At 37.2% G+C, this 13,020-nt stretch overlaps 1 protein-coding gene across 1 annotated transcript in view; it reads right to left on the bottom strand.

Annotated features, from left to right (window-relative positions):
• Positions 1-13,020, bottom strand: part of STX17 (syntaxin 17) — a 97,750-nt gene that overhangs the window by 19,335 nt on the left and 65,395 nt on the right. Inside the window, exon 4 of the mRNA XM_065879269.1 lies at positions 6,577-6,802. Coding sequence (XP_065735341.1) covers positions 6,577-6,802 — 226 coding nt within the window. The remainder of the gene's footprint in view (positions 1-6,576; positions 6,803-13,020) is intronic.

Here is a 13,020-nt window from a genome sequence, read left to right as displayed (position 1 = left end):
ATCAGTGTGCTAAGGTAAATCACAAAACAGTTCCAAGTCATAGTGGTTAGGGGTATGGGCCTAGTCAGAACGATCTGGGTTAGAATCCTAGTTTGGCTATTTACTAGCTCTATGACTTGGGAAGGTATTTCACCTCTTTGACTGATTTTCCTCATTTGTAAAATGAGGTGGTATTTATTTTGCACTGTGGCTGGCTTATCTATTAAGAACAAGTGGTTAATAGTTACTATTACTGTCACTGCTACTGCCACTATTGTTGCTGGAACTTACTATATAATGTGTGATATAGACATGTTAACAGGCAAGTTCACTATAGTCTGATAAGAACTATGATATGGGTAAGCATGGAATGCTATGTGAGCACCAAAGAAAGGTATTTAACCTAGACTTGTGGAGGAAGAGTGGTCTGAGAAGGTTCTGAAGCTGAAGCCTGAGGATGAACAGAAATTATATAGCTGAACTGGGACAAGGGTAGAGGGCGAAGGAGAAAGTATTCAGGCCAGGGAGAATAATATTTGTATAAGTTTGGGAACTGAAAGGAGTCAGTATAACTGAAGCATAGACTATGACAAGAGAAAGCAAAGGTTGAGGCTGGAAATCTAAGATGACATCATTTATGGCATTATAAACTATATTAAAGAGTTTTGTCTTTCTCTTAAGATCAATATGGAACTTTTAAAAGGAGTGGGAGACTATTGGGAAGCTGAGGGTGCCATAATCAGATTTCAGATTTAGAAAGGTAACCACAGCTGTAGTGTGAACAACAGATTAAGGATGGAGTTCAAAGGTGAAAACTTAAAGAGTGAAAAACCAGTTGGGAGGCTTTTCAATGTGTCTGGTGCAAAATGATGATGGTGTGCTCTAGGATAGTGGCAGTGGAAATGGAAAGAAGAGATCTGAAGGTCTACTTCCCTTTGTCTTCCTTACTGCAAGCTCAAAACACCTACCACTTTAATATTTTCTGAGCACCCATTATGTATTGTGTTGAGTACCAGGGATAAAAAAAGTGAATACAAAGTATCTGCTCTCAAGGAACTTATATTCTAGCAGAGAAGACATACAAAGAGACAATCCTAAAACAATAAGAGAGTGCACTGATATCTAGCTAAATATAGATACATATAGTATTTATGGGAGTTTCAAGCTGGGGGTGGCATCTGACCTAGTTTGGTGTGGTGTGCACCAGACTAAAAAAGGTGATCTTTTCTACTAGCCTAAGAAGATAGGAATATAAATTCTAGGTGGAGAGACCAGCATGAAAAAGGTCCTCAAAAAAAAAACCAACAACCAATATAGCTTAATATAAAATCAGCAGTCTGGTCTTGCCAAAGCATAAGTAAAAGACATACAATAGAAAAGTGGTATTTTATAAAACTGCATTACTATTTTACTTTCAAAATTTGAGAATGTTTTACCTCTTGAGGAAAAAAACCCATCTGAATTGTTTAGGAAGGGCACAGTCAGTTGATTAAAAGTTAATTTGTAGGCTTATTAGAATTGACAGTGTTCTTTTAATTTTGAATCTTCACTGAAATGAGTACATTTCCCTACCTTAAAGGAAGAGCAAAAACTTCAAATACAAAATATGTTTTACATTACAACATATAGCAAATATCCAACATTTTAAAAGCTCTGATTTTTACAAATGCTTAAAAGAGTTATTTACCCTGTCTTAAGTTATCACATAAAAATACTTCTCAAAGTAATTAATTACTCTAAGATCTTTCTTCTACTTAATATTGCTTTTGTAATAAGAGCTCCCAACTTATTGAATAGGATGATGAATAATGATAACTGTTATCATTAACAGATCAAATGTAAAGCAGAACTTTATAAACATAACACCACTCAAAAGATTTTTTTTAAGCCATAATCTTCATTCTGTTAGAGAAGATTCCAATGAAATATGCCAGGATGTATAACAAAATAATTATTATTATCTTGATTATGTAAATTCTTGACCTAAAAAATGAAGGGATGGGAAATGTTTGACATTTGAAGCAAACACAAAAGATTTCCCTCAGTGAAAAAATAAAAAATGTTTAAGTCATTTATGTTTCACTTGAAACCAAACTGCGTATGCATCTTAGTTCAAATGGAGTCTTAGAACAAAGAAATCTGTTCTCTTCCATGGAAAATCCTGCTGTAAACTTACAACTCGGAACATCACTAATCAATTCGAGGCGTGACTAACAATTGAGAAAGGAATCTTTTAATTTCTACAACTTCCGTAATTCATTTATTCCAGCTTGTATTAAAAATCACTATATCTCAGTGATCATCCATTGACTTTGAACTTTTACAAGTTGCTACAGACATGATGAGGCAAAACACAGAGATAGATTATAGCTGCAGGAAAGATGGCTAAGGAGTTCTTATCCTGTCCACAGAAGTCAAAATTGCTATTGTTTTATAGGACATAACAATCTCAGTTCCATCCACTTGCAAACAACTGCAAGCATAAAGGGCACGTGGACTATACATATCACTCACCAGTGTTTTTCAAATTCTATTTATAAAACATTATTGACTATAAACGCAAATAAACATTAAGATATTTTTAATTCATGTGAAAAATAAGCTTAATAACATGGACATAAGACTCCTCCTTTCTCTCTATGTGTCTAAACATATTCTCTCTCTGCCCCCCCACCTTTCTCCATACATCACGAAGGGCAATGATTCCAGTAAGAATTACAACACATATTTAAGGAATTTCTACTAAATTTTACTACATTAGAAAAAGTTCCATTATAAATCTAAGTTAATTCAAAAGCATTTCCTGAATTCTTTCATGTTCTAACAGCTTTAACATAGTGACATTATTTTACTGATCATCTACATAAACCTACCCATTGAAATAAGATGACTTCTAAGTCATGGCTTAACTAAGCTGCAGAGGAGAATTTTTAAGAATATTAAAACCAATACAAAACACACCTTCTGAATAATATACAAAAGCATCTACATGATTTACAAAACTGTTCAATACAAGTGTATATATATATACCTGTGATAATATCTAATATTTCATTAAATTCAATATGCTGGTCTGAAGTTCCCAGCAGTTTTAAGGTTGGATTCTTTCCTTTTGTGAATATTTGTTTAAAATGTAATAAGATTCTGTTTCTATTGCACTGATGAAGTGTGTGTGCTGGATGGGGAGTAAGAAAGAAAGATAGAGAGAAGCACTGGTTTGCTCTGTATGCCTTGATACACCTTTCTAAATACAAAACAAATGTGTAGGCTCATCACTTCTCTTGGTGGGAGGCAATATGCTAAAAATGAACTAGACACACAGGAGAGAAAGAAGGGAGTTTCTCAGATCAGGCAAGATCGGCAGAGAAGATTTGCTTTAGGAACTCTCAGAAACTGGACAAAAGAAACAGCAAAATCATCACAGCTTCCCCCTAAACTTAATAAGCTTCTTTTATTCTCCAGAGAACATAAAACATTCTATTCTACTTGTTATTTCTATCCGTAAATGAAAAACTATTTTTGTATTTTGATCTCAGTCATGGAAATGTGGCAACATTGCTCCTGAATCTTGATGTTTCCAACCAATTTATTTATAATCAGATTGAATTTTTAAAGGAAAAAGAATTTTAAGGCACTTAATTTCTGTGCAAATCAAACATATATTTTCTGTATAGGCTGTCATTACTATTATGAGTACCTAAAGCAAAAATAAGAAAAAAACAGAGAGCACAGTATAAAAACATGTAGAATGACAGAAAAGAGTCTACAGCTAGAAGAAGACCACACATGGAGCAAACCCAGTTCTTACCCCACTATTAAAGTCTTATGTATTAGTTGCTCTCTTTTCATTATTCTTCTTTCCCACCCTCTCAATTACTTGTTAATAATATTTATGGATTTAACACAACCTAGCAGAAACTTCACATTTGGTGAAATACTCAGGCATTGGGTGAGACAGTTAATTTTAACTGCTAATGTTGGCAATGGATTCAAAGTCAAAGCACAATCTGACCAGCAGACAGTTCAGAATTTGAAACTATACACACTGTTTTAGGTATAATTTAGGTATCTGATTTTATAAATAGAATGACTGTTTCAATTAAATCAGCACTAGATGCAGAGAGTTAATTTTGTAGTTTCTCTCAGTGGCAAGTGATTAGTTCTTTAGCTAATTTGGTATTCCATGAATTGAGAAGTTTGAGAACCAACAGAGTTGGAAAACAAATTTCACCTATTTCTTCTCCCTTATCCTCTGGCTCTGCCCCAATCTTCTTCACTTCCTCCGTACACATGCTTCCTCAAATTTTGCCAACATTTTTTTTTTTAACACCAGTCAGCTCCCTACAGAGAAAGTTAATTGCCAGCAAACTGGGTAAACTACCTTTTTCTAATAATCACCCAATTCCTCTGATGACATATAAACCCAAACTTGTTGAGCCCAAACAATCCTACTGGTAGAAACACAAACAATGCAATACTAAAATGCAAATGAAAGCTAGAATACTTAAATAGAACTCAAAAGTTTTGTTTGCTAAGGAATTGCTGGTGATAGCAAACTAAATAGCAGGGCTTCCCTGGTGGCGCAGTAGTTGAGAGTCCGACTGCCGATGCAGGGGACGTGGATTCGTGCCCTGGTCCGGGAAGATCCCACATGCCGCGGAGCGGCTAGACCCGTGAGCCACGGCCGCTGAGCCTGCGCGTCCAGAGCCTGTGCTCCACAACGGGAGAGGCCACAACAGTGAGAGGCCCGCGTACCGCAAAAAAACTCCAAAAAAACAAAGCAACAACAAAAAAAAACCTAAATAGCAGAAGAGACTGATGCCAGTGACTCTTACAAGAAAATCCAACATTATCAGTGTTATTACTGTCATCACAACTGTCACAATGTAGATAAGATGACTCCTTAATCTCTTGGAGCTTATAAGGCCCAGTTTCTCTATATACAAACATAAAGTATAGGTTTGCACTACATGGTAAGAACAGCATTCAGCTGCATCATTATGGAGGTGACAATTACATATGAACAAGATGATGTAAACAGTAACTACAAACTATCAAAAAGCATTCTTCCCAAACACTCTTCGACCAAGGTTGAGTGCTAACATTTCCTTCTCCCTAGAACAACACTTTAGGCAGTGTTGCTAGGTAGTGGTTATCGACAGAGTGAAGTGATTAGAGCACATCTGAAATTATAAAATTGTCTCTAAAAAGATGTTTATTCATTCATATTTCTAAAACATTTATTAATAATCCACTATGTGCCAAGTACTATGTATTATGTGCTTAGGTACTAAGGAGGCAATAAAAGCAAGATTACCCAGAAACTCTGGATGATGGCCTAAATGTTTCTTGTATTTTAAAAAAAAATTTCCCTGTAAAACTGGATCATTAGCACTGAAAATACAGCGTTAAAAATAATCTGGTTTTGGAGACAGGGAGTGATACAGGAACCTCCTAACTCCTAGGTAAATAAAAAGAGGAAAACAGGTCATCTGTAACATCTCTCAGATTGTATTCTAATTTGTAATTTATTTATACCGCATCCTTTCCATAAAGTTTTAAGGTGGCTTAGAACATATATAAACTGTAATAAGATGGCATAAATTAAAAAGAGAAACTCTAAAACAAAAATGGAAATACAAGGACATCAATTATAAAACAAAGCCAGGAAAGTTCAAAATTTGGGCTTTTGCAAATTAAAAAATTTAGATTTAAGTATTCCAGTAAACAATTCAAGTAGAGAAATCTTATTAGTGATGCCATTCAATACCCAGAAGAATAAAAAAGATTAATTGGGGCTTCCCTGGTGGCACTGTGGTTGGGAGTCCACCTGCCGATGCAGGGGACACGGGTTCGTGCCCCGGTCCGGGAAGATCCCACATGCCGCGGAGCGGCTGGGCCCGTGAGCCATGGCCGCTGAGCCTGCGCGTCCGGAGCCTGTGCTCTGCAACGGGAGAGGCCACAACAGTGAGAGGCCCGTGTACCGCAAAAAAAAAAAAAAAAAGATTAATTGCTTTGAAGTACTACTACCTATTAAACAAAGAATTTTTTTCAGGGTTCCTTACACAGACATTATACAATGCAATCAACAATTATCAATTACATCCTTAGAAGAGTTATCATGACAAGTTTCATTGGCCTCTTTCTTAGAGTATCACTTCATAAAAGTTAATGGCATGACCCCCAATGCAGACTTTTCTGGGAGACAGATCTAACATGCCCTCTGAAAACCAGAACGCCTAAGAAAGAAGCATGCCTGCCTAGGCCACCCCTGCACCTGGAGATGAGGGAGGAGTACTCTGCAGACAAGGATGACATTCTCCTTAGGAAATATTTTAAAATTTATTTTTAATATATGCACAAATAGGTGCTTGAAGCCTTTAAGTTCCTCACTATACAGCATAGCCTCAATTTTTTCACCCTGTAAAACTTTTAGGATATGCAATTCCAAGCACACTCAGGGTCCAAGAATTCAGCATACTGGACTAGGAGGTGATCCCTGGAGATCTATATATAATCTGCAATATCAATACAAGGAGGTAAACTTAATTAACTGCATTACTATACTATGATCAAGAATAAGACTTAGTACATTACCACCAACAGTCATGGATCTGGTCAAAGAAGGCTGTAATAAAGTTTCTTCATCATTAAATTGTTTCTTAAGTTCTTCTACAGATTCCAGATGGAGCTGAAGAAATTCTGCTGTTGCTGCTGATGCTTCTTCTTTAACAGGATCTATCATTCTCTTCAGAAGTCCAAGGTCATCCTTTTGGACTTTCAAACAAAGCTTCTCCATTTCTCGGATATTGGAGCGGAGTTGCTGTAAAAGAAAAAAAAATCTTTAAAGCCACCATCTCTTAATATAAAATATCTTTATTTTCAGAGGTAATTTGTGATAATGGCTTTCAATGGAAATCAGAAGTATTCTTTACAACAGACAATATGTATTAATACTTTTCTGTTTTTTCATGTCTCTGGCCAAATCCAGCTTCTTTAGAACTCACATCCTCATACTCTGAATTTATTTAGCATTTTTTCCTTCATTAAATGTGATTATTACAAAGGTAACAAATGCTCTTCATAACAAATGAAACACTGCAGAAACACATCAAGAAAAACTTAATGACTTTTTATTTTATATTGGAGTATAGCTGATTAACAATGTTGTGTTAGTTTTCCCCACTTCACCAATCCTACCACTTCTCTTAACTCAGTCCTTTCACATACTTATTGCTCATACAAACATTAGCATATACAGCTTTTCTTTTTATAAAAAACAAATTACATTATGCACAATAATCTACATTTGACAAACTTCCACACCCCAACTTAACAATATCATAATGGATATCCCTCCTGGTCAATGACTGTACCATATTCCATAGTACTGATGTAATATAATTTATTCGATCACTCCCTCCAGTGATTAAAGTCATTCATGTTGTTTCCAGTTTTTAGTTATTACAAACTATGAAACAAATGTACTAGACTATAAACCCTAATATATGGTAACAGTATATATTAGTGTTCTAGCATATACTATTATACTACATTTGTAGGAATGATTCCCCAAAGTTAGAGTACTCACTCAAAGGATAGTATGTATCTTTATTTCAGTAGCTATTATCAGTTCTTCCTCAAAAGGCTTAACAACTCACACTACCACTAAAGTCTGAGTTCCCATTTCCCCATATACTGCCAGTACTACATGTTATCTCACTGTTGTTTTACTTTGAATTGCTCTCTGAAGTTGCTAGATTTTTATGAAATGATCTTCTCTGCTGTTAAAAATCACCTATTGCCATAATTTATAAATTTTTCTCTAATGTTGATATAATAAATTATGGGCAAATTTCATGGTATAGGGCCATTTTAATATTTCTGAGATAGACCCTCCTTGGTCAATATATACAATTTTTTAATATACTGTGGGATTCAATTTGCTAATATTTTATTTGGAATTTTAGTACATCTGTATGAGTATGTGAATGTGTGTGTGTGTGCACGGATGCACACATGAACAGTCTGTGTGTCTATACTATCTTCACTAGGTTTAAACTTATTCTAACAGGTTTAAGTTTGTGCTAGCTCCATAAAATAAACTGAGGAGCTTTTCATCTTTTTCAGTGGTCTAGACTTTGAAAAACATAAAAAGCAATTATTCTTTTACAATTAAACAGAACTTGTAAGAATGATCTATATACGATGCTTATTTAAAATTATAGATCTCTAGTCATATAATACTTTAAATTCTTTTCCCCTAATGTACTTTCACAGACACTAATGCAAATCCTGTACAGGAGACAGAAGAAAAAGTACTGATTTCTTAAATTTTTCAAGTGCCTACTTTGAGTGAGGTGATGTAGTCCATATTATTACATTCCACATTATTACACATAGAGAAATCAAAACAAAATTTGTTCAGGATTTACTTAATTATCTAGCAGCAAAACTCAGGTTAAAACCCAGGTATTCTTACAAGTCCAGCAACCTTTCTATTAAACTATAACCATAATTCCTAGCTATATGGTACCTTAATACAATCTAAAGTATCTATTGTATTCTACTAAAATTAAAGCTAACTCTGAAAAAAAAATAGTTTAGCTACCACCTAGAGCATCTTGTAAGATATTGTGGGTGAATCAAAAAGTTGTACCTCTATGCTATCATGACTCAATGCTTCATTTAACTTTATGCCCACTCTTATCATCCCCATGTGAGTTGGAAAACCTAAAGATAATTGGACTGTGGATTAAAAATATGTGATACATAAGCATTTTAGATGTAAAATTCATGGAACCCTAAGGGGCTTATGTGATCATTCAATTCAACTTCACAATTTTACAATATGGAAACTAGAGTCCACCTGAACACAGTGGCAGAATTAGGACTAGAGTCCAGTTCTCAAGTCCTGGAAAAATATTGTCTCCTACACACCTCTTGGCTGTGTGATTCCTTTCTGGACTACAGTTATAACTTGGTTATGTACATGCTACATAGTTCATAGAGGTATTTTAGGCGATGTTACTTTGGAGAAGCATTAAGAAGTTTCTGCAGCTAATGAGCATTTGCCTCTGACATATTCTTCCCCTTTTACAGAATCTGTACATATGTTACATCCCCAGTCAAATTACGGCGTCTAGCTTTAAGAACCCTTTATTACTATGGGTGAAGGGAAAAATGTTAAAGGAGAGAAAGAAAATACCCATTTAACTATAAAATCTGATACTATAATAACAAAAACACAAATAATGGCTAAATTTGTATCAACACTACTGTAAGTTGTCCATTATACTAAGTGCTTTACCTTCTTTATCTTGTTTTACCTTCACAATTTATTTTTGAAATAGATATTACTGTTATTCTCATTCTACAGAAGAGAAAATTAAAAGCAAATTAAGAAAATATCCCAGGATTACACTTCTAGTAAAAAGTAAAGCCAGGAATCAAATTCAGGCTATAGAGCATGTGCTCTCAACAACTTTACTATATAGCTATACTATCCAAAAGAAATACAATACAAACCATAAATGCAAGCCATACACTATGTAATTTAAAATTTTCTAACAGTCACATTAAAAAAGTAAACAGGAAGAGATGAATTAGTTTTAATATATTTTACTTAACCCAATGCATCCAAAACATTATCATTTCAACATGTAATCAATATAAAAATTATTAATGAAATATTTTACATGATTTTATTTGTAGTCAGTCTTAGAAATTTGGCATATATATTACATTCACAGCACATCTCAATTCAAACTAGCCACATTTTAAGTGCTCAACAATTATATGCGGCTAAGGGCTACTATACTGGACAGCTACTATATAGCTACAGAGTCTCTCTAAAGTTAATATGTGAAGAATATAAAGTAGGTGTTTCTGCTTCTGGCTATAGCAGGCTGGATAATTAAAATAACCCTCCCATCAATGACTACTTAAAAAGATGAAAGCAACATAAATCACAAAACAAACCAAAAGAAAAATAAATTCAAAAGCATCAAAAAAGCAAACAAGGGATTCCTTGGTGGCGCAGTGGCTGAGAGTCTGCCTGCCAATGCAGGGGACACGGGTTCGAGCCCTGGTCTGGGAAGATCCCACATGCCGCGGAGCAACTGGGCCCGTGAGCCACAATTACTGACCCTGCGTGTCTGGAGCCTGTGCTCCGCAACAAGAGAGGCCGCGATAGTGAGTGGCCCCCGCTTGCCACAACTAGAGAAAGCCCTCGCACGGAAACGAAGACCCAATACAGCCATAAATAAATAAATAAAGCAAACTGTCAACAAGTAAAAATAAATAAACACTATTATTAAAAAAAAAAAGCAAACAAGATAGCGAGAAATTTGTAGGCCAAGAATTGGGCAAAGATGGAAATCCAGAGACGTGAGTCCTGAATTTAGGTCACATTTGCTTGAGGGTATCCGATTACCAGAGTCCTTGACAGCCTCACAAATCTCAGGGTAAAATATCCAATGCCAGGACCTGCTACAGATAAGCACTATGGTACCTTGGGTTGGAATCTTAAAAGAATTGCACCCTAGGAGCACAGGTGATCCTGAAATAAATCAGCCCTTGCATGAACTGCAGTTTGGCTTCCCGTCTTTTGTGTAGCTAACATAAATATCTCTGAAATAGTATAAAGATAATCTTGGAAGTTAGTACCCCAGAGGCTTAGAAGAAGCAAATGAACATCCTCTCTGGAGGAAAATAACGTCACACCTAGCTATCAATAACTTCCATAAATAATTTTTCAAATATAATGTCCACCAATCAAAGACAATCAAGCACATGAGGACATACACAACATAATGAAGAAACAGCAGAAACAACAGACAATTGAAACATCCAAAGGGACATCTAATAGGGGAATTAGCAAATGTAACTTATAAAACTATGGTTATTTTGTTCCAAGATATAAGTATCAAGCTTGAAAATTCAGGAGATAACCGGAAACCATAAAAGGCAAAATATAGATTGTAGAAAAGAATGAATATCATTTAAAAATACAGTACACAATCTTTGTACACTGTTGGTGGTAATGTAATTTGGTACAGTCACTGTGAAAAACAGTATGGAGGTTTCTTAAAAAAATAAAAATAGAACTACCATATGACCCAGCAATTCCACTCCTGGATATATATCCAAAAAAATCGAAAAACATTAATTTGAAAAGATACGTGAGAAGATTGCTGGGGAAGATGGCGGAAGAGTAAGACGCGGAGATCACCTTCCTCTCCACAGATACACCAAAAATACATCTACACGTGGAACAACTCCTACAGAACACCTACTGAACGCTGCCAGAAGACCTCAGACCTCCCAAAAGGCAAGAACCCCCCTCACGTACCTGGGTAGGGCAAAAGAAAAAAGGAATAAACAGAGACAAAAGGAAAGGGAAGGGACCTGCACCAGTGGGAGGGAGCTGCGAAGGAGGAAAGGTTTCCACACACTAGGAAGCCCCTTTGCGGGCGGAGACTGTGGGTAGCGGAGGGGGAAGCTTTGGAGCCGGGAAGGAGAGCACAGCAACTGGGGTACGGAGGGCAAAGCGGAGAGTTTCCCGCACAGAGGATCGGTGCCGACCGGCACTCACCAGCCCGAGAGGCTTGTCTGCTCACCCGCTGGGGTGGGCGGGGCTGGGAGTTGAGGCTCGGCTTCAGTCGGAGTGCCGGGAGAGGACTGGGGTTGGCGGCGTGAGCCTGCAGGGGGTTGGTGCGCCGCGGCTAGCCGGGAGGGAGTCCGGAGAAAGGTCTGCACCTGCCAAAGAGGCAAGAGACTTTTTCTTCCCTCTTTTGTTTCCTGGTGCGTGAGGAGAGGGGATTAAGAGTGCTGCTTAAAGGAGCTCCAAAGACGGGCACAAGCCACGGCTAAAAGCACGGATCCCAATGATGGGCATGGGACGCTAAGGCTGCTGCTGCCGCCACCAAGAAGCCTGTGAGCGAGCACAGGTCACTATCCACAACCCGCTTCCGGGGAGCCTGTGCAGCCCGCCACTGCCAGGGTCCCGGGATCCAGGGACAACTTCCCTGGGAGAACGCACGGCGCACCTCAGGCTGGTGCAACGTCACGCCGGCCTCTGCCACCGCAGGCTCGCCCCGCACTCCGTGCCCCTCCCTCCCCCCCTGGCCTGAGTGAGCCAGAGCCCCCGAATCAGCGGTTCCTTTAACCCTGCCCTGTCTGAGCGAAGAACAGACGCCCTCCGGCCGACCTACACGCACAGGCAGGGTCAAATCCAAAGCTGAGCCCCTGGGAGCTGTGAGAACAAAGAAGAGAAAGGGAAATCTCTCCCAGCAGCCTCAGAAGCAGCGGATTAAAGCTCCACAATCAACTTGATGTACCCTGCATCTGTGGAATACATGAATAGACAACGAATCATCCCAAATTAAGAAGGTGGACTCCGAAAGGAAGATTTATTATTTTTTCCCCATTTCCTCTTTTTGTGAGTGTGTATGTGTATGCTTCTGTGTCAGATTTTGTCTTTATAGCTTTGCTTCCACCATTTATCCTAGGGTTCTATCCATCCGGGTTTTTTTTGTTTTTTTTAAATTATTTTCTTAATAATTATTTTTTATTTTAATAACTTCTATTTTATTTTACTTTTCTTTCTTTCTTTCTTTCCCTCCTTCCCTCCTTTAGACAACGAATCATCCCAAATTGAGGAGGTGGACTTTCAGAGCAAGATTTATGATTTTTTCCCCTTTTCCTCTTTTTGTGTGTATGTGTATGCTTCTATGTGAGACTTTGTATGTATAGCTTTGCTTCCACCATTTATCCTAGGGTTCTACCCGTCCGTTTTGTTTTTTTTTTTTTACTTTTTTTTCCTTTTTCTTCTCTTAAAAATTATTTTATTTTAAAAACTTTATTGTATTTTATCTTACTTTATTTTATTTCACTTTATCTTCTTTTTATCCTTCCCTCATTCCTCCTTCCCTTTTCTCTTTCTTTCTTTCTTCTACTAATTCTTTCTTTCTACTTTATCTCCCTTTTATTCTGAGCTGTGTGAATGAAAGGCTCCTGGTGCAGCAGCCAGGAGTCAGT

This window comes from Phocoena phocoena, chromosome 6, assembly GCF_963924675.1.
Source record: "Phocoena phocoena chromosome 6, mPhoPho1.1, whole genome shotgun sequence".
NCBI classification, from domain to species: domain Eukaryota; kingdom Metazoa; phylum Chordata; class Mammalia; order Artiodactyla; family Phocoenidae; genus Phocoena; species Phocoena phocoena.
This window is presented reverse-complemented; position numbering and strand designations above follow the sequence as displayed.